Source organism: Malaclemys terrapin, chromosome 8 (genome assembly GCF_027887155.1).
Source record: "Malaclemys terrapin pileata isolate rMalTer1 chromosome 8, rMalTer1.hap1, whole genome shotgun sequence".
In the NCBI taxonomy this organism is placed as follows: Eukaryota; Metazoa; Chordata; order Testudines; family Emydidae; genus Malaclemys; species Malaclemys terrapin.
In genome coordinates this window covers 56,079,700-56,105,463 of record NC_071512.1, presented here as the reverse complement: position 1 = coordinate 56,105,463, position 25,764 = coordinate 56,079,700, and the positions used below count along the sequence as shown (strand labels likewise).

General features: G+C 49.7%; 1 protein-coding gene across 1 annotated transcript in view; it reads right to left on the bottom strand.

Annotated features, from left to right (window-relative positions):
• The window catches only part of LAMC2 (laminin subunit gamma 2), a 38,882-nt gene extending 14,951 nt beyond the window's left edge, over positions 1–23,931 (bottom strand). Inside the window, exons 1-9 of the mRNA XM_054037615.1 lie at positions 23,699–23,931; positions 12,390–12,578; positions 8,354–8,489; positions 7,104–7,202; positions 5,713–5,849; positions 3,764–3,886; positions 2,490–2,679; positions 1,746–1,858; positions 1,135–1,353 (exon numbers count right to left, since the gene is read on the bottom strand). Of these exons, the coding sequence (XP_053893590.1) occupies positions 1,135–1,353; positions 1,746–1,858; positions 2,490–2,679; positions 3,764–3,886; positions 5,713–5,849; positions 7,104–7,202; positions 8,354–8,489; positions 12,390–12,578; positions 23,699–23,801 (1,309 nt within the window). The 5' untranslated portion in view covers positions 23,802–23,931. The remainder of the gene's footprint in view (positions 1–1,134; positions 1,354–1,745; positions 1,859–2,489; positions 2,680–3,763; positions 3,887–5,712; positions 5,850–7,103; positions 7,203–8,353; positions 8,490–12,389; positions 12,579–23,698) is intronic.
• Between the last annotated feature and the right edge of the window lie 1,833 nt (positions 23,932–25,764).

The window sequence follows — 25,764 nt, the reverse complement described above, 5'->3', positions numbered from 1 at the left end:
TTCCTCATAACCCCAGGCCACCTCCTACCGCCTGCGCCGTCCCATGTGAGACAGCACCTGCCTGTAACCGAGCAATGACCCACCTAGCACAATTCCTCATAACCCAACACTACCACCTGTAGCCTGGCACCATTTGTTATAACTTGGCAACCCCTCTGCAGCATGTGTGTGACTTGGGACCATTCCTTTCCTCCATAACTCAACACAGTCCTTCGTAACTTGGGGCAACGTTCACTCCTCCAGTCAATAACAGGCTATCATGTTATGATGCTCCATACCTAGAGAGCTAGCTCTCAGGGCTAAACACTCAGGCTATGTAAGTGTAAGTCCAGCCCTTAGAACTGACTGTAACAATCAGAGTTCTGCACCTAGACAGAACACAGAGAGCTTCATGGAGCATAAGACATTCCTGATCAAGACACAGACATGTGTACCAGGCACTTGACACCATTGCCCAGAATCCAGCACTTTTTCCTAGTACCCAGCACCTTGCCCATCACCCAGTTTTATCCTCTGCAGCCGCACGACAAAAGCTGGTTGGGAGAATGGAATTTCCTTTCTGCTGGAATTTCTGACATTCCAAACTCGGTTTGCATTCTGAATTGGAATGAAGAGCTGCAATTTTAAAACTTCCCACAGAACAAAAATTCTGAAAACTTCAAATTCAGGACTGTTGAAATGCACCGTTTGAACTAGGGAAAAATATGACGCTTTGATAAAGTAAAAAAGCTTTGGCTTTATAATTTCAGTTAATTCCATGTGGGTTTTTATTTTAAAATATTAAATATAGGTACATCATATCTACTATTAAAATTCATGTTTTAATAGCATATAAAAGTCCAAACGAAACGGTTCAACATCAAAACGAAACAAGATTTTCCCTGTTGAAAGTTTAATCGAAATTGAGAGGTTCCCACCAAGCATTAAGATTTTGACGAAACTGCATTTTTCAACACAAAACTGTCCTGCCTATATTTCTGGGAGCGGTTGGACTGATGGCATTCCTATCACCCAGCACCCTCACCTATACCCCTGGTAGCCATCATGCAGCGACACCTCCCTTCCCCCAGTTCTATCCACAGTGCACAGGCACCCCGGCAGCACCCAGCAGTCCCTGGTTATGGTTTTCCTTACCAGTGTCTGGATCACAGTTTCCTCCTCCCTGGCAGTTACACAGCACACAAGTGCTGAAAGGCCCAAGGTTGGAAGTGTCTCTCTTGTACCCAGGAGCACAATGTTCACAGAACTGCCCCTGATAGCCAGCAGGACACACACATTGTTCCACCCAGGGAGCTGGGGCTCCAGAGGTCGGCTGTGCAGAAACCAGGGTGACATTATCGATGTACCCAGTGCCTGATGGAGGAGACAACACATTACATTTACAGCTAGCAGCTGCACCCCGAACTCCTCCCCGGGGCCATGTCAACAGGCATTCTAAAGACTGTGTCTGTACCAGAGACTAGTGGGTGTTTTCTGTGCACACTGCACTCATATCCAGAGAATGTGTGTAGTGGTTATGCAAGGAACTTGGAGTGGAGGCTCTCCTGTTCCCAACTCTGCCACTGACTCATTGTATGGCCTTGGACAAGTCACTTAACTGGTCTGTGCCTCAGTTTTCCCATCTGTAAGTGGCGTGCAAGATTTACCCACCTTGCATGAGTGCTGTGAGGCTTAATAGCAGTGTTTTGAAGATGACAAGTGCTATGTGATGCTCTCCCCAGGTCCCAACCCTCCCCCACACTCACTGTATTCTCCATACGTGGCTCGGATCCAAAGGGCTGTCAGGTTTCCGAGTAACCTGCGATACTCAAAGTAACTCAGCTTGGGGCTCCATCCACTGCTCAGGTTCTCGTCCAGTCTGCATAACGGAAGTAAAAGAAATTGAGAAACAAGGAATAAAATGGAAGAGCGTCTTGCTGTTGGCTCTCTCCAAACTCCCATCGGAACAGAAAGAACCTGGGCGCTGATGATTATCCCCTTGCAGAGCGTTATTGACATGGGACAAAGCCCAGCATGGAGCCTTGATAGGGGGACACCAATGATTCCTCCTTACCTGCCACTGGTGCCGTCAACCCCACGGCACCTTGAGGCAAGAAACAGGGTGAGCTGCAGTGGCAGGGAACCCATCCAGCCCAAGCTATGAACACGAGTGGCACCCTCACCACTGCAGATAGACCGACTCACTAGCACACTGGGAATCAACAACTCCAGCCTCTCTTGCTTATGGAAAGCCTGGGGTCCCACAGACTAAGTACCAGGCCTCACAGCCTCCCCAGGGATGGATAGTCTCATGCACTGGGAACTGAACTGCAGCCTCCCCTGGTTGTGAAGGGTCCAACACACTAGAGCACAGGGAATCTACCTGGTTAGGGTGGGTCTGGCAGCTGAACTATCCAGAAACCTCAGTGATTATGGCACATCTTTGGCATTGGGTCACTAGGCAGCTGCTCTGCAGTCACTGAGAGCGCCCCAACATCCTCCTGTTTTACCTGAACATATATGTCTTGCTGATGCCGCAAGGCAGCATCTTCCCATGAGGCAGGAGGGAGGCAGTGACTCGTAGGCCAGCTCCTTCCAGGACCACATCCCGGGGAGAAGGACGACGACCCCCTCGGTCCATGCGATAATCAAAGGACAGGGTCTGGCCATAGCTCACCTGCTGATTCCCAAGAAATCTGGCTGTGAAGGGACATAAGAGACCCAGAGGGAGAAGGTTAAAGGGTCAAATCCTTCCATTAGGAAGTCTTAATTCCTGGGGCTGGCCCCAGGCACATGCCACACATGGGGCTACCCAGGAGCCCACACTTCGGAAGGTCCCAGTATCGTCTGCTGTGATGCCCACCACCAGCCTGAGTGATGAATCTGGGGATCCGGCACTTACCGGCTCTCCAGTCGCAAGTGCCCTGATCCAATCCAACCCTCTGCTGCTGAAACTCACTCCAAGCCCCGGTAAAGAGCATCCAAACTCCCTCGTATTTGAAAAACACTCCCACATCCCCCCTGCATTACTGCCTGCCGTCTCTCCATCAAATGTAATGGTCTCAAGTTGCAGTGGGGGAGGTTTAGGTTGGATATTAGGAAAAACTTTTTCACTAGGAGGGTGGTGAAGCACTGGAATGGGTTACCTAGGGAGGTGGTGGAATCTCCATCCTTAGAGGTTTTTAAGGTCAGGCTTGACAAAGCCCTGGCTGGGATGATTTAGTTGGGGATTGGTCCTGCTTTGAGCAGGGGGTTGGACTAGATGACCTCCCGAGGTCCCTTCCAACCCTGATATTCTATGATTCCCAGACCAGAAAGGGCTGTCTAGGCCCCACCCCTCTTCCTTCATGTCAGGGCCTGCTAGCTCACAACGTCATGCCAGAGACAGGGAGAGCCAGTAGATGAACACCAGGAAACCTTCCACTCCTTCCGCAGTGCAATTGGCAAACTCCCTCGTCCTCTCAAAAACCAATATCCCCCAGCACAGAGTCATGAAAAAGGGAAGCCCCCCTCTGCCAATCAGTATTAATTATCCAATCACAGCAACAGCAAGCCAGCAGGTGGCGTGAGACTGAGCAAGTCTGTATTATTCTAGGGTGTTTTTCTAGCTAGATTTCCCAGGCGTGACTGTGTGCGAGCACAGCAGCATGAAGGAGAGGGGTCTGTGAGATCACGTCTATGCTACGCACTGAGCGCAGCTTTGCAGAGCTCAGTTTCGTTATATGGCGCTTCCTCCTTTGGCTGCTCCCTACACGCGTCTCCCACATTCCGCACAGTTCCATACCCGGTGCCAGGAAATAGGTGGGCTCTGATCTCCTGGCTGTAACAAACACATCCCGATGGCGGGGAGACCACTGGAGCTGTACAGGGGACCCATTCACATACACTCCTCTCCAGCCCTCAGCATCTAGAAGGGAAAATAAAACAGTTTGCAGCCATCAGAGCCAGGAAATGGAAGCAAAGGAAAGGCAGTCAGAAGGTCATTTGTAATCAATCATTTCTGCCCTGCACACTTCCACTCTCCCTTGCCTCTCCCCAGGGCAGCATTCTGGCCAGCGCTACCCATTTCCTCACGCCGTACATTGGTGACCATCTTGACCACAGTCACCAGTCAAGTTCTTCGTACGCTAGCTGTCTCTGACGGGAGATATCCTTGCTCACAGCAGGGATCACGTGCCAAAGAGCAGGAAGATGGAATTAGATGGACTTTGTGTTCTCAGACATGGCTTTCTAGGATCTGCAAATCAGCCCATGAGTAAATGCTGTAAAGGGAAGCTTGAGCAGCTGAGAGATCAGAACTGCTAGCCAAATGGTGCTCTGATGAGATCAAAGGTGACACAACTGAATTAGAAAGTACTCCAAATAAACGTCTCCTGCTATTTAATAAATACACACCCTGCGACAGATCCTCGGCGGGTGTACGTCTGTGTAGTGTGCTGATTTCCCCAGCTGGGGATCTGGCCCACTGATTTCTTTAAAAACAAATGACTGGCTGCCCTCCCCCCACAGCGCAATGCATACCTGATAGGTGACAATGGCAACCATGAGTAGAAAGCTGAATATCTGCATTTGTCTCAAGTGCTGCTCTCCATGCACTTAAGTAAAACGTATGTCCACAAAAGGAGGAAAAATTCATCAGGCATGCCATGGAATGAATGAAGAGAGCCAGCTGGCTGGAAAGGAGGCTGAGCAATCACTGAGAACTGGTCACTGTGGGATAGGTTGGTCTAGCAGGATGATTTTCAATCTCTCCAGCCCCACGAGGGAACATCATGTGAAAGGAAGATTCACACACACACCGTAGAGCAGGAGGTAACAGTAGGGTTACCATACGTCCTCTTTTTCCCTGGACATGTCCGTCTTTTCGGCACTCAAACCCCCGTCCAGGGGGAATTGCCAAAAAGCCGAACATGTCCGGGAAAATGGCGGCTCTGCTCCTCCCCTGACTCTTCAGCTCTGTTTAAGAGCCGGGCTGCCCGAGCGCTATGGGCTTCAGGCAGCCCCCTTGCCTCCGGACCCCAGCCGCCGGCCGGGCACTTCCCCTCCCAGGCTCCAGCGGCGCAGGGTCCGGAGGCATGGGGGCTGCCCGAAGCCGGTAGCGCTGGGGCAGCTCGGCTCTTAAACAGAGCCAAAGAGTCAGGGGAGGAGCAGAGCCTCCAGCCGCGGCAGCTCTGCTCCTCCCCGACTCTTAGGCTCTGTTTAAGAGCCGAGCGCTACGGGCTTTGGGCAGCCCCCATACCTCCGGACCCTACGCCGCCGGAGCCCGGGAGGGGAAGTGCCCGGCCGGGGGCGCAGGGTCCAGAGGCAAGGGGGCTGCCCGAAGCCCAAGCGCTACCGGCTTCACGGTTTGCCGGGCAGCCTCCAGACCCTGCGCCCCCGGCTGGGCGCTTCCCCTCCCGGGCTCCAGCTGCGCTGGGGAAGCACCGGCCGGGGGCGCAGGGTCTGGGGGCTGCCCGGCAAACCGTGAAGCCGGTAGCGCTCGGGCAGCCCTTTCCGCGTGGCTGGGAGTGGGAGGGAGGAGGGGCGGAGTTAGGGTGGGGAAGGGGCAGGGCTGGGGTGGGGAAATGGGCGGGGCCAGGGCCCGTGGAGGGTCCTCTTTTTTTATTTGTTAGATATGGTAACCCTAGGTAACAGAGCCAGCTCCCAGCAGGCAGCCTACACAAAGGTGCAAACACTGTGGGAAGGTAATGCAGTAATACAAACATAGGGACGGGGGTGGGGGGGAGGTTTTACCTTGCTGGAAGGTGGAAGTGATTTTATGGATGTTGTAATTTTCTGCACTGGTGCACATGGCGGAGTGGCCATAACAGAAGCACTGGGAACATCCCTCGGGGTTTCTTGCATCCAAATGATAGTAGCCCTGCTTGCACCTGCAAAAGAGAATGCATCAATCCACTGGGCTTTACGGTACATTTCACATCAGCACAGAACACCTGTGTCACACACAGCATGCACCACCTCACCTGCTTATTGGGTGAGCCTCCCTGTACACACCCATGAAACCCAACCAGCACAAAGCACCCACTGGCCACTTGAAACCTGATGGCTCTGAGTGTGGCTGTCAGCACATGCACCTCTCTCTGAGCAGAGGTTACAGCCAGAGGGTCACTCGCTGTCCTTTTGCGCTCAATAGTGCCAGGAACAACTGAGCCGCAGAGAAGGTATTTCAAACTAGCCGTGTGCAAGTTCTCTCACAGCTCCTCCACCACAACCCCTCCCCCAGCACCAACCAGCTATTGTCCAAACAGCCGCTAAAGAGCCACAAGGAGTTTCCTTCCCAAAGGCCCAACATAGGCCATATATTAAAGAGCTCAAGAACCCCCATTAAGGGCCAGAATTTCTAAAGCACATGCTGGGTGCTGAGCTCTCGGGCTCCACTTGTGGGTGCTGAGCACTTGCGAAAACTGGCCCCTGTGTAAAGGCTTCAGAAACAAGTGTGATTCACCACCTCTGGAGCAGACTCCCCCACCAGCCCTCTGCCCTTCTCCGCCCGGGCAAGGGAGCAGCTTTAGAGCACAGCACGTACCCGAGGAATGTACTGTAGCAGGTCGGGGGTGGATCTTGCTATGCAGCTTCACCTGCCTGGACATGGCTCTGCTCCAGAGGGCTGGGAGGAATAATAGCTCCCTGCTGGGTGTGTGATGGTGCAACTGGCTTTGAAGAACTCATCCAGAGGCACTTTTTGACACACACATTAGGGGATTTTCTTAGGCTCTGCTGCTCAGTCAGTGCCCTGCTCCTGTTTGTGGCAGGTGATGCTATTGCCATGCCTCCAGGTTACTCTGTGACCTGGCACCCGGGCAGAGAGATACTGGGTATCCTCACAAAGGGAAAGGCCAATGGGAACCACACAAGGCTTTGGGCCCAGTGGCAGTCCCTGAAAACAAAAGGTCTGGCACTACAGCCTGAGGGCAAAGGGCATAGCCAGGCTCTGGGAAACATGAGGGGCAACAGGCTTTGGGACTAGAAATCGCAGCCTGTGGAGGTAGCTCACACCCCCACTTCCTCCCCCTCCCACCCCCCGAGCCACATGCTAATCAGCAGAGCCCTTTGGGTCTGCAGTCTGTATTTGGAAGGGGACCTTTAAAGCCTGCTCTGTAGAAGCAAAGGGCTCATGCACGTACCTGTCACATCGCTCTCCCGAGACACTTGCCTTGCAGACGCAGTGACCTGAAACACAATGTCCCGCGCTACCAGCTGGATCGCAGTCACACCGAGCACTCCTGAGAAGGAAAGAAAGTGTCCTGGATTGATTTCCAGTTCAGCTCAATCACCACCGTGGGCATATGTAAACAGCTCAGTATACACAGCAAGTACATGGTCCAGCCTGGTCGGTTCACCAACGGTGGTACACGGTGATGTATTAGAAACAGGAATTGCTATAATGCAGTGGTTCTCAGCCTTGGCCCCGTCTAGCAGGGTCCCCCTCCTGCTTAATAATATAGACACAGCAGGCTGGTCACTGCTCCTGATATTTGTTCACAGCTCCAGGTTGAGAACTCTCTCCACATTGGATTAGATCTGAGGTCCAGCATCCTGTCTCTGACAGTAGCCAGCACCAGACATGTGAGAGGAAGTCGCAAGAAACCCCATAAAGATCATTCTGGACTAACCTGTCCATGGGGGCAGTTTCTTCCTAACTCCTGTCTCTTCAAGTCTGGGTTGTGCCTAGGAACATGAGCCATTATGTCCCTGTTTTATTTATTTGCATGTGGTAGTGCCACAGGACTCTACTTAGGACCGGCACTCCATTATGCTAAGTGATATGCAGCACACCTGTAGGCAGGGTTGGTTTTGTTTTATTTGTTTATTGTAACTGTTCATGTTCTCATTGTGCAAATAAATAACTACACTTTTTTGAACACTTAAATTTGTGGCTTCTGCAATATCATGTGGCAGAGAGTTCCACGGCTTAATTGTGCACTGTGTCCAAGCATCTCTTTCCATCAGCTTTGAATGTGTTGTCTTAGAGTTTCAGTACTCCAGATGAATCGGGATAAGAGTAGATAAGCAACTGCAGGACGTGAACTGCCAGAGTCTGTGAAGATATGGCGTGTTTCACCTCTGGGAGGGGGACACATTAGGGCGTGAGCTCTGCATGGAGGTGCACTGGAGTGTTATTAATGAGCACTTCACTTTCTGTCCTCATGGCCACTTCTAGAATGGCAATGGCCACCGTGTTAAGAATAAGGATCAGAGAGAGGCCTATGCCTCGTATCCCATCACTAGGAAGAGGGAATGAAACTATCATACCATGCTACCTGTGCACAGTGCCCATGAATAAACTGTCTCCAGTCACCACAGGCTCCACACAAAGGCTTGCAAAGCTCTGGAAAGGACAGTCCAGCCTGCATAGCTTGTATCAGGTACTTACGACACTTGTCCACCTGCCCGGCACCCAGTCTCTGAGAAGGAATGGAACCCCGGCTGGCACCGGTCACACTTATCGCCCATCACCCCGGGTTTGCAGCTGCACCGGCCGTAGTTATCACACTGCAGGCCAAGAGAGCCTATGGGAACAGGAGAAGCAGAGAATTCAATAGTCTCACCGTCATTGTGTTGTCTCTGGTTATCTTGGGTTGAGAACACTCCTGAAGGAATTTAACACCCACTGGGGCCCTTAAGAAAAATATGAGGGGGGAAAAATCTAATTTGAGACAAATCTCACTATTTATCATATACTATTGCAGGAGTGGCCAAACTTACTGATCCTCCAAGCTGTATATGACAATCTTCAGAAGTTCGAGAACTGGGGCACACTTGCTAGGGCTCAGGGCTTCAGCCCCGCTCCTGCTGAAGCCCTGAGACCCTACTACTTGCTGGACAGAAGCCCTGAGAATCCCATCCCTGCTGGGCAGAAGCACCTACCCCACCACCCCGCAGCAAGGCAGAAGTCCTGAGCTTCCCCCCAACCCCCCCGCCCCCAGTCTAGTAGGTGGATAATGTGGGGGAGGGGGGACATGGGGACACCATGAGCCACACTTTAACTGTAAATGAGCTGCATGTGGCTCCCAAGCCGCAGTTTGGCCACCCCTGTACTATTGTATAGTCAATTCCCCCATATTGGGGATATCCAAGGTAACTGGCTGAAGGCAGGTGCTTTCATTTTAATATCTCCATTGCCCCTGCTGCTAATTTCCACCAGCAGTAGAGCCCTGCAAATCTGCGGCTATCCATAGACCATGTTTGCGGATCGTGGATGGATGCAGATCCAAATTTTAGATCTAAAGCCCTGCAAATCTGTGGCTATCCGCTTCATATCCGCAGACCATGCTTGTGGATTGCGGATTGGATGCTGACATAAATTTTGTATCTGCGCAGGGCTCTACCCATGAGGTCACAGTGTGTGCGTGCGATATCAGTTCTTGATGTGGAAATTGTTATGACGCCCCACGCAAAAGATTATGACTTCAGGCAAAGAATAAAAAGTGGTAGGAGCTGGTGGACAAGATCCTCTTGTCCTACAATAACCTCACCACCACCACACAACACCAGGTAATCCCAGAAGCGTTTCATCTGAGTCAGATCACAAACTGATGTAAATTGATGTAATTCCATTGACTTCAATGCAGCTGCACCAATTTTATACCAGCTGAGGATCTGGACCAGGATTGTTGCCCACGCTTGCCCACATGACATCAAGTCACACCATCTTCCTGAACTGGCTGTCTCTATTCCCAGCCAACCTGCTGCCCTGCCCGCCTGAGCGACAGGGAGACAGACTACAGTACAGAACAGACTCATATTCACAGTGTGCTCTCATGCACCGGTTTCCATTCTTGTTAGAATGCAGTATTTGGGAACGATCCAAAGAGAAGTCGATATTTTCAGTCCTAGAATTTAAACCAACCGACACACAGAAGAAAACCTCTGTGCACTTCTATTCAGTATTAATGAATGGTTCCAAAGACGACTTGGTTTCTGTGTTTGTGGACAACGGACGTGTGCAGAGCTTCATTGACATGTACAGCACGTCTGTAGCATTTAAGAAATGCAGGTATTTTCTGCACACAGATAATTGGCTATTACCACCAGAACTAGACAAGCAACAGACATCCCTGCCATGTAATCACTTCAACAAGGCGAACACCTCTGCTGGGATTCCCTCCGGGACATCAAAGCCATTAAGCCCATCTCTTGTCACAAGAATGAGCTGCCATGGGTCAGCGCACCATAAACAGCATCATGGGCATTTACGCTGTGTGTGGTTTATCTATTATTTCCTCTTTTAAAGTGGCAGTGCTGGGGAGAGGTAGCAGGCTACAGTAACTTTGGTGACTGAAGTCTTCTATTAATCCACAGAACAGGTACAGCAGCCTGGTGAGCATCTGTACATTGCCGCCCACCCCCAGACACGGTACTTCACACTTGGGAACAGAACTGTGCTTACACCCCTATGGCCCAGTCAATCCTCAGCCTTTTGCGAGAACGCCATTTACTTCAAAACGTGGTGGCAGCTGTGGACCTGGCTCAAGGCTCAGTGAGGTCCAGGGCTTTGGCTAAGATTTTTGTGATGTGCATCCCTGTCCCCTGGTATCTGGACAAAGGCCAGCAAATGCATTTCATACAGACCTCTGAACAGCAATCAGATGGCCCCACCTTTTGATCACCCTCAACTTGCTGAGTTCAAACCTTTAACAGAGTGGGGACAGGTTCCACTCCTACTGGACTGGCAGGCTGAGAGCAAGTTAAAAGCGGCCATGAAGGACATATTTCGGTGGCAGGCTGAGTTTAAGAACCGGCAGCTGTTTGGAGCTGCTCAGAGGTTGGAATACTCGAAGCGCCAGTGCAGCAGAGATGGAATACTGCGCAGAGTGCAGAAGTGGTGCATGCAATGACTAATGCAATTTAGCACATGGGTCTGCATCCCCTACTCCTGCCACTCACAGGATATGCCTGGGCTTCCTGACAGTCTTGGCTTTAGGGTATACCACTCACTAAAAATGACAGAGAGCCTTTAACATAGTGCAGATGGTAAAGAGAAGAGGGGATGGTGAAGCCAATAGCTCCGGTCTCACTCTATTAGGCAGCCTGCTATCTTGCGTGCTCCTTGAATGCCAGGCCTGTCCCGGAGCCAAACCCCAAAGCTTTCCATCAGATCTACGTTCTCAATGACATTTCTAAAGGGTGATGAACTTGCATGACTCACTGAGTAGCAACCTAACCCCGGGCTATGTGTTTTTCCACAAAGGTTAAGTGCCTTGTAAGGCTGAGCTGCTCACATTAAATCCTTCTTTCTCCATCTGCAGTCTCTTAATCCATGGCAGAGGTTTAGAATCCAATTCAGGTTTTAGCCACAAAGTTCAGCAAACCCAGCCTGAAGCGAACAATGAATTAGTGCCGTCTAAGTCATCACATTGTGACGGCAGCCCAGCTAAGGGTGAGCTTCTGCAGCATGGGTTCTTCTGGGTTGTTCTGAACCCTCACCACAAATTTCTCTAGATCTGCTGGACCTGAACTGGCAAGAGCTCATATTCATTCGCCAGACTTGAACAGAGCTGGCTTGGATATGCTCAGATGAACTAATTTAGAACATTTGCTATCCGTGAGCCATGCCCACATGCTGGCCTCCAGGGTTATGATACCATATTATTAAAATGTTACAAGGGAAAGGCACTGCAGGGAGGGCAGCGGTTGCAAGACTCAGCTTGCTGAGATAGGTGGGACCCACTCCTGCCCCCTCTCTCTCCCTCTGGAAAGGGTTAGCAAGGAAGTTGTTAGTGCAGTGACACTGTACACATCCTAAGGTAGGATTTCAGCAGCATGAGCTGCCTCAGAGCATTGCCGTGCTGATGACAACGGGGACTCTGGCAGTGTGACCGTCCCAGCAGCGTCTGGCCACACAGAGCTTTTCAGGGGCTGGGGGCAAAATCTGAAATCGAGCCACCACACCCTGCACTCACCCTGCAGCAGCAGCTCTTGTCGCACGGGTATTGCATCCTGGCACACGGGGCGCAGCACCACTCAGGTTTGGCCTGGCAGCCCCTAAGTCATGACATTACAATGGAGGGGCTTTGTGACCTGACGCGCAGAGTCACAGCATCACTCAGGTGTGGCCGGGTCACCCTCCAAACCTACATGGTGCTGCATCCCTGTGTGCTAGGTCTCAGTGCCACTCAGTTTGGGGGCCCTCTCAAAAGGGGGGCCCAGGGCAAACTGTCCCTTCTTCCCACAACCCGGCCAGCACTCACCATAACAGATAGAGTTTGGGAGAGACATGGCTAAGGATCCATTCAATTTAATCCACCAGAATCAGGCAGGAATTATTTTAATTGGCAATACATAGCAGCTCCAAGACAGCTGTTGGATTTGATCACTTCTAGCCCAGGCCCCCTCCCTTGGGGCAATCCCTTCTTCCCTCTGAAGCGCCCCCCACCTCCTCCTGTGTCCCCATCTAGCTGATCAGGTACCTCTGGGGTTGCAGTTACAGGGCAGACAGCTTTCTCCATCCCGCTGGTGATAGAACTCCTCCTTGCACCTCTCGCAGTGAACGCCATCTGTGTTGTCGATGCAGTTGAGGCAACAGTACCCATTTCCTGTTTCTCGGAGCAGGTCCCTGTCAAAGATGCACTGGCTGGACTTCCCATTGCAGTCACAGACTGAAAGAGCAGAGGACATGGCCACAGTTAAACAGAGGAACCCCAGTAGTTCTTACTCAGAAGGGATCAGGTTTGGAGGTTAAGTTTTCATGTGCAAACGTAGTGCCGGTAAAGGGTGCCAGCCTGAGAATTGTGGATATCAAAGCCCTATGTTTAGCCAGAAAACACGCATAGCACGGGCAGTGCATTGTCCCACTAACATGCCCCAACCTTGACCTGAACGGACCGTAGGCTTGCCAATTTTGGTTGGACGTATTCCTGGAGGTTTCATCACCTGACACAATTGGTAATTGAAGATTAATCTTTAATACCTGGAGACTCCAGGACAGCACTGGAGGGTTGGCAACCCTAATGGACCACTATCGTCCAGCCATTTGTGTCCTTAGTTTATGTCAGGGGTGGCCAAACTTACTGACCCTCTGAGCTGCATACGATAATCTTCAGAAGTTTGAGAGTTGGGTGTGCCAGCCAGGGCTCGGGGCTTCAGCAGGAGCGGTTGAAGGCCCGAAATCCGCCCTCCCCGCAGGGCAGAAGCCACTAGGCCCCACCACCCTACCACAGGGCAGAAGCCCTGAGCTCCCCCAGTCCCAGGATGTAGGTGGAGAATGGGGTGGGGATGTGGGGGGCTCTGCGAGCCACACTTTAACTGTAAAAGAGCCCCATGTGGCTCACGAGCTCGGGTTTGGCCACCCCGATTTATGCCAATTGGTGTGAGGTATGCTGGGTTCTTTTGGTGATTTGGATTCTCGGGAACCACCATAAGTTTTCTTAAGAAAGCAAAATCCTGAGGCTAGATTTTGTAGGAGGCCAAAGTCTGTCAGTCACTTCTGGAAGTCTGACACCACAGCAGCGCTCACGGTACAGAGTGCTGTTGGGCTGGGATCACAACAGATTTAAAAGAAATATTCCCCCCCATCTCGCCCTTCGGTTTGGCTGTATTTGAACATCACCAATCACACACACAGACAGATTCTGAGCCTCTGTGAATTGGAGTCACTCCTTGTAGGTCTGTGGAGTGATGCAGGTTTATACCAGCTGCAGCTGTGTCCCATTGTCCAGACTTCCTGAGAGAACACAAGGGACAGGTATTTAGGGCAAAGGGAAAATGAATCTCACCTAATTGATCTAATCTTTTGTGTCTATACAAAGGGTGGGGGGAGCATCACCATTTACAATGAAACAAAGGGGAAAATGGCAGAAATACGTCCAGCACAAAGTCATCTGCAACCGAAAGTAATAGGTCATGTTTGTTCAGTGCTTTATGTGGGGTGAAGGCTCAGAAATAAGGAACCAAACCAAAGGGGAAAGAGAAGCGAGGGAAAGAGCCCAAACAGAATGCAGCGTGCTGGACAGACGAACACCCGCCGAGCTGGGAATCTGTCACCATGCGGCAATGATGTCACTCTACGACTATCCCCAGGCCCACCAAACAGGAAGAGTCTGGATAAGCTCTTCCAAACTTGCTGAGAATCCAGGGCAGCGGCTGGCAGTGCGTCTGTTAGGTTACTGATACCGGTGCTCAGGGACGCCCGCAGGGCAACTGCTTCACAAGGCTGCCCTGCCCCTTGGAACAGCTTGCAGACCTATTGCAGCCATTGGCCAGGGCCTGCTGCTGCAGGGGGAGCATTGGGTGCAACAGGAAACTGGGCTGAGGCCGAGGCACAGCTGGCCTGCGTGTCCGAGTGTGCTGGTTAACAGGGAGATCACCCAATAAGGACAGCTGGGAAGAATGGTGTGTTCCCTGCACTCACACGCCCATCAGCATCCAAACACTCCTGTGATCAGAGATTAGCAGTAGGAATCCTGGGAGCCCCTGGCAGCAGCAGCTGTACGTTTGCCCCAGCTGGCTGCCAGTGCACACCACCAGGTTCAGACATGACCGGAATTCCAAACACCTGAGACAGCCGCACACATCAGCCAAACCCTGGGCCTGCTAGCGCTGCCAAACCAACCAGAGCTGATCTCACCCTCTCCACCACACAGCAGCACAAGCCCTTTAATCGCTGCTCCATGCTGATTGCACTCAGCAGCATCTCAGTGCTGAGACCTGCCTCCATCCTGCCAGACTCACCTCCTCCTTGCTTCAACTCACCACTGATTCCGTGTGGCGGAGCCCAACTCAATATCCAATAGTACATGAACCACGGTGGGAGCGAGGGGGACAGCTGCAGCCTGGGGAACCACAGTGCCGCTATGTCCCCAGCCAGGGATGCTGCATCATTGGAGATAGCAGATATCCCCTGGTTTACGTATCAAATGTGGTAATTGTTGGCAAATACTCCATATCATTAATGTAATGTTGCAACTAGTTCTCTGGCATCTTCACATGCAAAACCCCTTCAAGCAAAGAAATCTCTTCAGCCAGGGATAAAGAGCCAGATCCTGTGATGTGCAGAGCACCTCCCACCCCACTGCAGTCTTTGAAGAGAGGACACTGACATCACTTGCAACGTGTCTGTAACTGTATGCTCTTTCACATGTAATTTTCGGTTTCCCTTCACGCTGTCCCTACCTGCCTCGTTTCTCCTTGTTCTGAAGGAGTCACGATTCCAGAGCTCAGAACGGTTTCTTGCTAAGATCTCTTGCAAATCTGTGCTCACTGTCAGAGCCACATGTACCTGCCACCCCCTGCATGTACCCCACTTCCACACACAGATAGATGTGACAGCCTCTCTCTGGGCCTGTGAATAACTTGCACCGCCTTCCAGTCTTGAACATTCATCTCCCCCGACACAAAAACCTGTAGGATGGGCTGAGTTGAGCTATAGACATTTAGTAATAACATTTGAGCATCTCTCCTGTACAGAATGACACAAGTTCCCCCCCTCACTCTCTGGCTAGCTCTAATAAACCCTTTGCCAATATAAGCTGCATCCACAGGAAGAGAGCTTTGCTGGTACAATATATCAGTATCGTTATACTAGCAGATCCTTCCAAGTGTAGACCTGGCTTTCCTCTAAGGAACAGAACTTCAGAGAATGGATTGTCTGAATAGCCTACCTGGGATGCTGCTTGAGAACTTTTCTATTGCTGTGTAAGCAAGCTCTGAAGGAGCTCTTCCCTGACAGCTAGCCACGAGCTGGGGAGAAAAGGCTTCAGGACCAGATTGTATGTATATGAACACACCTACCCTGCCTAGGTATACAGCAGACAGAGTATATGTGTTGCCCGAGTGATCAATTTTGGCTGCTGTTGGGTTACAAATCACTTTAGTAAGACGTATAGACACGCTTTCCTTAACCTGTGTATTTGACAATTTTAACATTCGCTTTAATAAAAAAATTAAACTTAAAAGCAGGGGTAATGAGGCAGAACCCACACTTCCAGGCAGGAACACCTGTGTCCCCCCCCACACCCCACTCTCCACTGGGATCTGGCATCCAAAGCCCCTGTTAGTGAGTTCAGTTCGGTTGAGGGTGACCCCCTCAGTCTGGACAGGCTAAGTACAGGTCTGCTGCCCTTTACTCATACAATAAAGGTAACAACATTTCATTACAGTGAATCGTCTATTCTATGATTCACTGTAATTTAGGGCAAAGGGAAAATGAATCTAATCTAATTGATCTAATCTTTTGTGTCTATACAAAGGGTGGGGGGAGCATCACCATTTACAATGAAACAAAGGGGAAAATGGCAGAAATACATCCAGCACAAAGTCATCTGCAACAGAAAGTAATAGGTCATGTTTGTTCAGTGCTTTATGTGGGGTGAAAGCTCAGAAATAAGGAACCAAACCAGGGGGGAGGACAGGTGTTCCTGCCTGGAAGTGTGGGTTCTGCCTAAGACTCCTGGGTGCCATTTAACCTACCCCCTCCTCTGTTTAAAGACAGAGCTAATTAGGCTCCATTGAGAATCTTTTGTTTTGTTAAGTGATCACTAGAGCTGAAATCACCAGTAATCAGGTCTAAGTGCTGTGGGACAGCCTTTCCGCAGATGAGACTGTCCAACCTGCACTAGCAGTGAGGTACCCACACTGAGAGCTGAAATCACTGGGACCTGGGTGGAACCTCAAGAGACTGACTTGCAGAGGTCACAGTAGAGAAGCAGATGGCAGCAGAAGGTGACAGCACAGGGCCATTGGTGATGGAGCAGATGATGGTGCGGTGGAGTGAACGGTAGCACAACAAATGACAGCAGCAGAACGAACAATGGTGCAGCACTGACATGGTGTGAACTGTGAGCCAGTTGCGGTGGCAGCGGCAAGAAAGGCATTGCTTGACATTCCTTCCCCCTCCAGATGGGAGGTGAACTCACATGAATGCATCTCTGAATTCTGTGTCTCCGCTGCCTAAGGACAGCAGCTGGGAGTGGGAGGCACTGGAGGGAGAGGGGAGTGACATGTTAAAGGTAAGAGACATTAGTTTGTTGGATTTTTACACTGCAAGGTGAGAAACAGAGGCAAAGGTTACTGCCCAATGTATTCTAGGGTGGGAGTTTTTTTTCGTGGTCAGATGTGTTTGAATCATGGTTTTGGTTTTTCCCTAAATTAATGCCAGGTTCCTTTCCCCTTTGTAGTAAAAGTTTTCTCTGCCCTACAGACTCAGTGTTCACAAGAGGGGAAGCGTTGCCTCTTAGAGGCGCCAAGGGGTGGTGTTTAATTTTCCCAGATTACTGGGTGGGGACTTGAGCCAGTTCTGTGTTGTATTATTAAGAGGGACCCTGGATATTGAACCCAGCCCTTGTTGTTGTTGACTCCACCTGGCAGAAGGGTTACAACTGAAGAGAATTACATTATTCTCTTCAAGGCACCAGAATTGCTTTCACGTACATGGCACACCCAGGCATGTCTAGACACAGCTCACTTTTCAGTACCACAATTTTTTAAAAAGAGAAACTCAGCTGTAGGGCCAAAGTCCCCTTTAGGAGACAGTTGAAAGGACAGGGCCTGTGGGTTCCTTAGCAACTACAGGTGACATTTGGTCAGTGGGAGGACAAAGATGTTGTCAAAAGAACAGACGGGCTGAGAACAGTGAGACAGGAAGAGAGGAGCAATTTAGCAAAAGTTTAGAACGTGGGGAAGATGTGGAGAATTGGATGCAGACTGCCCTAGGTCACTGGCTCAAAATCATCCCCATCTGCAAACTGTTTGGAAATTGTAACGTCTCAGCTTCTAGCATCCAAGTGTCTACATTAGAAAAATCCTGCTAATCACTGGCCACCTTGTATCAGAGAGGCCAAGGACTGAATGGTATGGGCCATTGGGGTGAGCTACCCTTGTAGAGATTGTCCCTGCTAGGGAAATCTGACCTGCTGCACCTCATCTAGATCAAGAAGCTGGGTTTCCCAGGCTGTTAATCCAGCATCTTCTACCAGCGCTAACCTCACTTTACAAATGGAGACAAAATGCAGAAAGGCAAAGGAAAAGGGAGACACTGGAAAGAGGGAAACCAGGGAAAGTCTCCTAAGACAAACAAGAGAGAGGGAGACAGAAGCTTGAGAACAGAAGAAAGAAGAAATCTCTTGCTTAGGAAAGGAGAGACACTGATCGGGGGAATTCCAGAGCAAGCAGCAATCTGGTGCATAGAGTGAGGATGGGTAACACATGATGGCCATTTTCCACTTCCCTTGAGTGCCAACATCTGCCTCGAGACACAGAGCCATCCACGCTGCAGACGGAGATAGGCTCTGCCCTCCATCCCTGGGCTGCTGAGTGCTGCTGGCAGCGCTCACTCCCCATCGCCACCTGGTGGTTGTGCTCCCCAGCCCCAGGATGGGCAGCATGGCAGGGAAAGGCTCCTAGGAACCTGCTTTCCCCCCAGCACAGCTGCAGGGAGCAGACCTAACTCTCCCCTGGTATTTTAGCACTCAGATTTTTACTTAGGAATTAGACCCACTGTCCTCTTCCTTTAAAAATGTTGTTCACATTTGTGACCCACCGTGCTGGGCTAGCCCTTTACTCCCACCACCTAGACATACAGTGCCCAGCGCCCCCCCCCAAACACACACAGACATCCTCGCCCATGCACCATTAACGTGCATGGCAGACAAACACATTCACATACATCAGACAGGGCTGCTAACATAATGAATACGCCATCCAAGTTCGGTCCACTCCAGTAACATAATTCTCTACTTGCAATCCTGCCACTGGGAGACTGGTCTGTTCCAGAGCCACAGAAGTGGTTCCTTGAGCCAGATTTTTCTCAGAAGGTTTCCATTCTCATTTGACTCCCTTGTGTGGTTCACTGTGGCCGGCTTAATGCTGTCTGATCACGTGGGCACAGCATGCAAGAGGCTTTTGCATATCCCAGAAGTTTGGCCAGGTTGTTAAACTGGTGTCAGCACATCCTATGGGGATAAGAGCAGGGCACATTTTCACATCTTGCCTTCGCATGGAGTATGCTGGGGGCTACATCTATAGCCTTGGCCCAGGGCAATAGATTGGGCTAATGCATTATTAACCTGAAGTGGTGTCCCATACTGGACTGAGTGTTTGTTCCTACTGTTGGGCTTCCCCAGGAGCTTCTGCCTGGGAGAGCTAAAGCAGATTAAGTTTAAAAAAAAAAAACCCTAAACGGTCTGAGTCAATAATGCAATGCTGTGTTTGAGGGCTGAGGGAAAAAGGGGATTTACAGTGGAAAAGCTCTTTCCTATCTGGTGCTGAGAGGCCCTACCTTGGGAAAACTGAATTCTCCAGCTGTTCGGAAAAGGTGAGGCCTGCAGATAGAACAGCTGGGGTTCTTTAATGCTGTGCCAAGATGGGGGGGTTCCAGAGTACGTGCCCAGCAAAACCTCATTCTCAAAGCATCCCTGACACCATACAGAGGGAGGAACTCTCGCCTGCTGTTCTGACCACAACTCCAGCTTCTGGAGGGCGGGAGCAGGAGACGGGCAAGCCCTGGGCTCCCTATCATTGTTGTATTCTTAAATTCATATATAAAGAAGGGTGTGTATAGGAATGCTATAGTGGCACAGTGAAGTTCTTCCACTGCTGTAGTAAACCCACCTTTCCAAGAGGCAGTGGCTAGGGTCTCAGAAGAATTCTGCTGTCGACCTTGTTCACTGGATTGTCCCTGCTCTAGGCAAATGACACCGAAGTCCACAAAGTTTTGTGCCATCAGATATGAGCACGGGTCACTGAAAGTCTGCCAAGCCTGGAATTCCTCCTCATCACCACAGAGCTGACAGGGAGCCCAAACTGGGTCCCGAAATAGGGAAAGAAGTTCCTTTCTCCCCTGAAGTCTTAGCCATGTTGATCACTCGTCAAGCATGGAAGAGCAGAAAAACATGCTTGCCTCCATGAACTGACCACATCTTACATCAATCAGCAGCAGCGACACCAGTCTGCCTCTGCCCACAAGAAGTCAGAGTCGTGGTTTGGCAATACTATTTATTTCATTGTAATGAGCTAAACCATAACTCATGTCACTGCCCTGCGCTCAGCTGTAGGCACTGTGGCATTGCTATGCTGAGAGAGACTGGGGGCTGCTTGAAACACAAACCGCTTTGAGATTGGGTGTGAACGCACCCTTCAATTAGCATAACTGTCAGGATGAGTTAAGGGGAAGCCCCTCCCTCGCCCAAGAGAAAAGAGGATTGTGAACCCACCCAGGAGTTCTGGACTGAGGGTATGTGTGCACTGCAATTAGACATCTGCTGCTGGCCCCTGCCAGCTGACTTGGGCTAAGGGGCTGTTTAATTGTGATGTAGATGTTTGGGCTCAGGCTGCAGCATGACTCCTGGGACTCTCCCACCTCACAGGGTCCTAGAGCCGAGGCTCCAATCCAAGCCCAAACGTCTACACCTCAGTTAAACAGCCCCTTACCTGAGCCCCATGAGCCCAAGTCAGCTGGCACTGGCCAGTCGCAGGTGTCTGATTGCAGTGTAGACAGACCCTGAGAAGACAGGGGGTTTTGGGGGAGGGGGCCATGTGGACGTGTGTGTAAAAAAGACAAGCTGGAGACAGAGGCTCAGAGGAGGGAGAAGCCAAGCAAGAACCCATGAGCACAGCATGACTCAGGAGAAAGCGAGAGAGAGCTTTTGGGTCAGGTCCTGGCTAAAGTGGCTTGGGACTGTAAGCTAGGAAATTGCTCCTTTTGTCCCTAGTTCCTCCTGCATTCAGAGAAGCAAGGCTTTATACCTTGCAAATGAACAAAACTGCACCAAAGAAAATCCCAGACTCCATCAATTTCTACTTCCAAACGGAACGTCCCCAGGGCCCCAAACTTTGACTAGCCGCTCGGGTCGAAAAGGGGCAACAGTATTCATGGAGTTCAGCAGGCTGCCTTGTTCCTCCAGTCCGTCAGTATTTCTCCCCTACGGGCTCTCCGGGGCTCTGCAATTCCCACATTGAATGTATTTTGCGTCAGTGCTTCCTGGGAGGAGCAGAGGAGGGGAGTGTGATGTTGCAGGATGATGCCTCTTCTGGCCTGACCCTGCTTTTCCTACGCACATCACTCTGTCTGGGGCTAGACAAACACAAAGACAGAGCTGGGGAGACATGGCAGAGATGTCCCTCTTGTCTAGTTTCCAAGTGGCACACAAAGCACTGTGCCGAGCCAGTGGAGCTTCCCAGGCCTCTGCCAGGAAAAGGCCTGAGTCTGAGATCTCTAGGCCAGCCTGAAGAGCTCATTACTGCAGTATGAGCCCTGGGAACCTGGCAGGGTCTGTACATCCCAGAGGAGAGTGCAGAGGAATCCCTGTCAGGCGGAAAGGAGCAGACCGGGGGTGGCTGTCTTTGCTGGTCAGCGAGCCCCAAACACCCACCCATTCGTTCCTACAGTTAAATGTCAGAGAAGGATGCACTAGGGAGGCCAGCCCATGGCATGTGCCAACTGTACAGAGCTCTATATTTCTCAGGGCCCCAGCCCAGCATGCCACCTTCTCCACCCCATCACAGCAAGATGAACCTGTGGGCTCAACCCTTGCCAGCTAACACCCAAATCCAACCCATTCCTTCAGCCCCAGAAACACACACCGGTATCCAGCACTCAGTCTCCCTTCCAGCTGCCAAAGCCTCCCACGCCCCAGAATAATGAAAGCACCTACAATCCATGTGCCAAACTCTCCCCACTTGAAGGGGACAACAAACACTGCTGACTCCACACATCTGACTCCACCAGGGTCCTGATACATCCAAGGATGTTTCTCCCACCAGAAATGCTTGAGAACCATCTTTTAACAGATGCAAGGCACAGGTAAACCTAGATCTCCCTCTCTGGCACCAATACCTGCAGGGGTACAGGCAAATGTGTATAAATCCACAGCCAACCGAAAAAGACACGCACGCCACAAGTGACACACAACTCGCACCATCACATAATGGCACATGGAAAAAATGGTTTCATGCTAGTGCACAGCCTTCCATGCCCAAATCATTATAAACAATGCCATGCTGACAACCATGCATGCACTCATTGAATGACACACTGCCTACATCAGGAAACTTTTAGTGTCATACACCTGCCTGCATCACAACATACACATCTATTACAACGGGTTTTGCTGAGCAGTTTGAAAAACCAGCCTCTGATCTTCTGTAACTAAATGAGATTTCATATTTAGCTAATCTGATTTAAATAGTTCAGTTGTAAACAAAATTGTATTAATTGCGAGGACATGGCTGGTTGGTGAGTGCAGGAGAGAGAACCAACAACATTAAAATTGAGCTACTTTTGATTAACTGATTCAGGAAGTTTGTAATAGATTAATCTTGCTCAATAAGAGCCTGTCAATAATTTGCCATTGGTGGTCACTCTATACCAAGTGCGAATAATAAGTTCAAAGTCCACATAAACGGAACGTCTGACTACACAGATTCATTTACTGCAGGAAAAGGGAAGAGAAACTCTGATGATTTATTAAGAGATTTCATTTCAGATAGAATTATGTGTGTTTTAATAATCTGATTAGTGCTGCACCTTACATAAATCAGATCTGTTTTTGCAAAACAGGATTGTTTTCAATACTTCTTCCTTCACTTTTTCGATCATCTCTTGGTGTGTTTGCATTAAAAATAATTGAAATGATAGACCCTACTTCCAAGCCACTAAAAATTAAAATGTATTAAACTCTAACAAAATACATTTAGGCAAATCTGAAGTATACACAGCAGCACGCCTTTATCAGTGTAGTCACAGATGCTGCCCTCAAACTTACAGTGTTAAGCAAATATCGATAAACTTTGTGGCATGTCATTGCCTACAACACACATTCAAGTCAGTCACAAACACACCTATACAACGGTGTGACACTGTCATGGGTTATGATACCTAGTAACAGCAATAGCCATAAGGTCAGACCAGCTTGCCCGGTCTATGAAGACCCTATTACTGTCAATACATACTCTGTAACCATACATGCAAATACAATGCAATGTAGCAAAACCTACTATACAGGCAAGGTTTCACACCGTCATACAGCCACACACACAAATAGTTGCACTGTCACAGTACCAGTCACAATCACCCATTCAAACATGTATAGATATATAACCAACACCATCATACAAAGTATCTCACAACATATAAAAACACTAGTTGTGTGGTGTCACAGCCGATAACTGTACATGTGTTCACCAGAAAGCTGCAAACACTGGGTATGCAGACCTGGTCTAACACAAAACATTTGAAAGGCAAATCTCCACAAGATCTGAATTCTGTAAGTGTTACTAAACCAAAAAGGCTCTCTTCTTCCAGTTCATGCATTGGCTTAGCAACATACACTTTGGGCTACTAAAAGTGCTATATTAACACAATACAGCATAATGTAATTAGCATGTTCAGACCCAAATCTCTCTCAAATAGAGAGTCTTTAAAGAAAGTAGTTACACACCAGTAATTTAAAGAGGGTCCCAGAATAATCTGGGCTACCAGTGGTCCTGATGAACCAATGCAGCATTCTTGTGATGTTTAAGTTCTGAGGAAATCCAGATAATAGTACAGTATCAAGTGTTTATTCCCAACCAAAACATTATCACTCCCATCCACAAGCGTCTCTGAGAAATCCCAGGAGAAGGGGAGTGAGATCTCACAGCTTGGTGTGGTCTCACCTAGGGGCTCTGTAGCAGTTATGGTCATTTGAAGTACCCTTCAGCCAGTGCAGAATTAAAAAAAAACAAAATTGTAAGTGGAATCAGTTTTCTAAAGTGAAGCAGGAAGATCTAATCATCTAAGCCTCACCTTCTCTTCTGTTGGTACCGATGGCTGCAGGCAGGAAGAGAGAGACACAGAGGCAGCTCAAGGTTAGCAGCCAGTGCAAAGTCATTTCTGGGGATCCAGGCATGAATACACAATACACCAGAGCAGAGCAGGGAGCTTGCAGCTGGCTTTCCAGTGTGCTTTGCTTTCTCTTCTCAGGTGGTTTTATCAGCTCCTGTACCTGAGTCACTCCCGACACAGGAAGAAAGCGTGTGCCTCAGTCAGACTTACTTGGTGAATAAGGAGAGCCCAGCCCATATGAAGCAGACACACCTAAACCTCAGATCTCCTTACCAGCTCTCTGGGCTGTCCTACACCAACCAAAACAGCAGCACAAACCCAGACAGGAGGGAGGTCTGGAGGGATAGAAAGACCCACCAGCAGTGTGAGCTTCCTCCCAGTCAGTGCCAACGATTTAGTAATGAGTTTCTTCTCCTCAGCAGAAGCCCCTCAAAATTAAATAAAAGCCGCTGCAGATGCTGTGAATCCTTCATTGTACCCAAGCCTGCCACTGAAATCAAGGGGGCCCGGTCTCAGTCACCCTCCCTTCCTTAGAGTGCTCTTCATGAATTGATCACCATCACAGTCTTACAGTCGTGTCTACAGGCCCCAGTCAAGATCAGGGTCCCATTGTGCAAGGTGCTGTACGGACGCATTGTGAGAGACAGTCCCTGACCCTGCAATCGATATAGACAAAACAAAGGGCATGGAGAGGTGAAGTGACTTGCCCCAGCTCACACAGCAGGTCAGAATCAGGATTAAAACCCAGGTCCAGTGCCCTATGCACTACATCATATGCCTTCTGATTACTGTCACAGGTCTCAGCTGGGTATAACTACACCTCACCTGATGCCTTGGTGAACTGCCCATGAGCATTACCAGCTCAGGGAGAACTAGTTAAGGAGCACTACAAGCTCAGCCTTGAACCCAAGCTTTCTGATTGCCTACCTGGTTATTCTACTCAATGGGCCCTGAGCCCACAGTTTGAAATCCAGTCCAGCCAATGCTTCCCAACTTACTGCTGTTCTGCTAGCTTCAGAGCCAACCTCAAATCTCTAAATCAGGTCATTAATGTTTAGATCTCCTTCCGAATCTCTTAAACTGCCCAACAGCCTCCTAAGGATTAAATTCCTGGGGCTGACTTAATGCTGCTCGGTTCCTTGCCAGGAGATCAGAAGCAGCATTTTGGGGAGTCCGTGGAGTGCCACCAGCATGATGCCACTGCATGGTTGGGATTCCCCTTGGCCATGTTTACCTGCCTCTGCTTTTGAGTGATCTTTTATTAGAGCTTTTTTCTCTTTTAATTTAACGCAGTAGAGCTTAGCCATAGCCTGTGACAAACAAACCCAAGCTGCTGATGGCATGTCTATTTCTGCCACCCAGAATTACCTTATCTGATGTGTTTTAAAAGGGGAGGCATAAATATTCCCAATGTTGTAATTAACAGCGGGCTCTTGCCAAACCACCTTGTGGGTCATTCGGTCATTTGGTGAAGTACATTTAATAAAGATTCCCTGTGTGCTGCGAAATACACAATTTCCTCCACTTCTTCCTCCACCAATCTACATAGCCAGCATTACACCATCCACCCACCAAGACAGAACTGATCACCTCAGTGTGTTTTCTATTGCCCAGCATATCTTTAAACACCCCCATTAATGGCACTACCACCACTTCCCCCAGAGAACAATGCAGCTCATTGTCAGGAAGATTTTCCTGACATTAATCAACATTTTTCCTTATTTGATTTTGTTGCATTACCCCTCTTTGTCCCCTTTCACACCACTCTAACCAATTCATCTCCTTGGGGTTTACCTCCTTCACACACTAGCTAGATATCTCCCCTCCCTCTTACTCATCCTTCATAAATATTTACTTAATCTTTACTCATCAGTCATTCCCCACCAGGGCTAAGTCATGATGTCTGGGATCCCAGCATTTAACGCGCCCCAGACACTAAGCAAAAGATACCTTTTAAAACCTTATTTTCTAGACAAGCCAGTTCATTTGGACCTGGAAGAAAAGAGCGCATCCAGCCCCGCACAAAA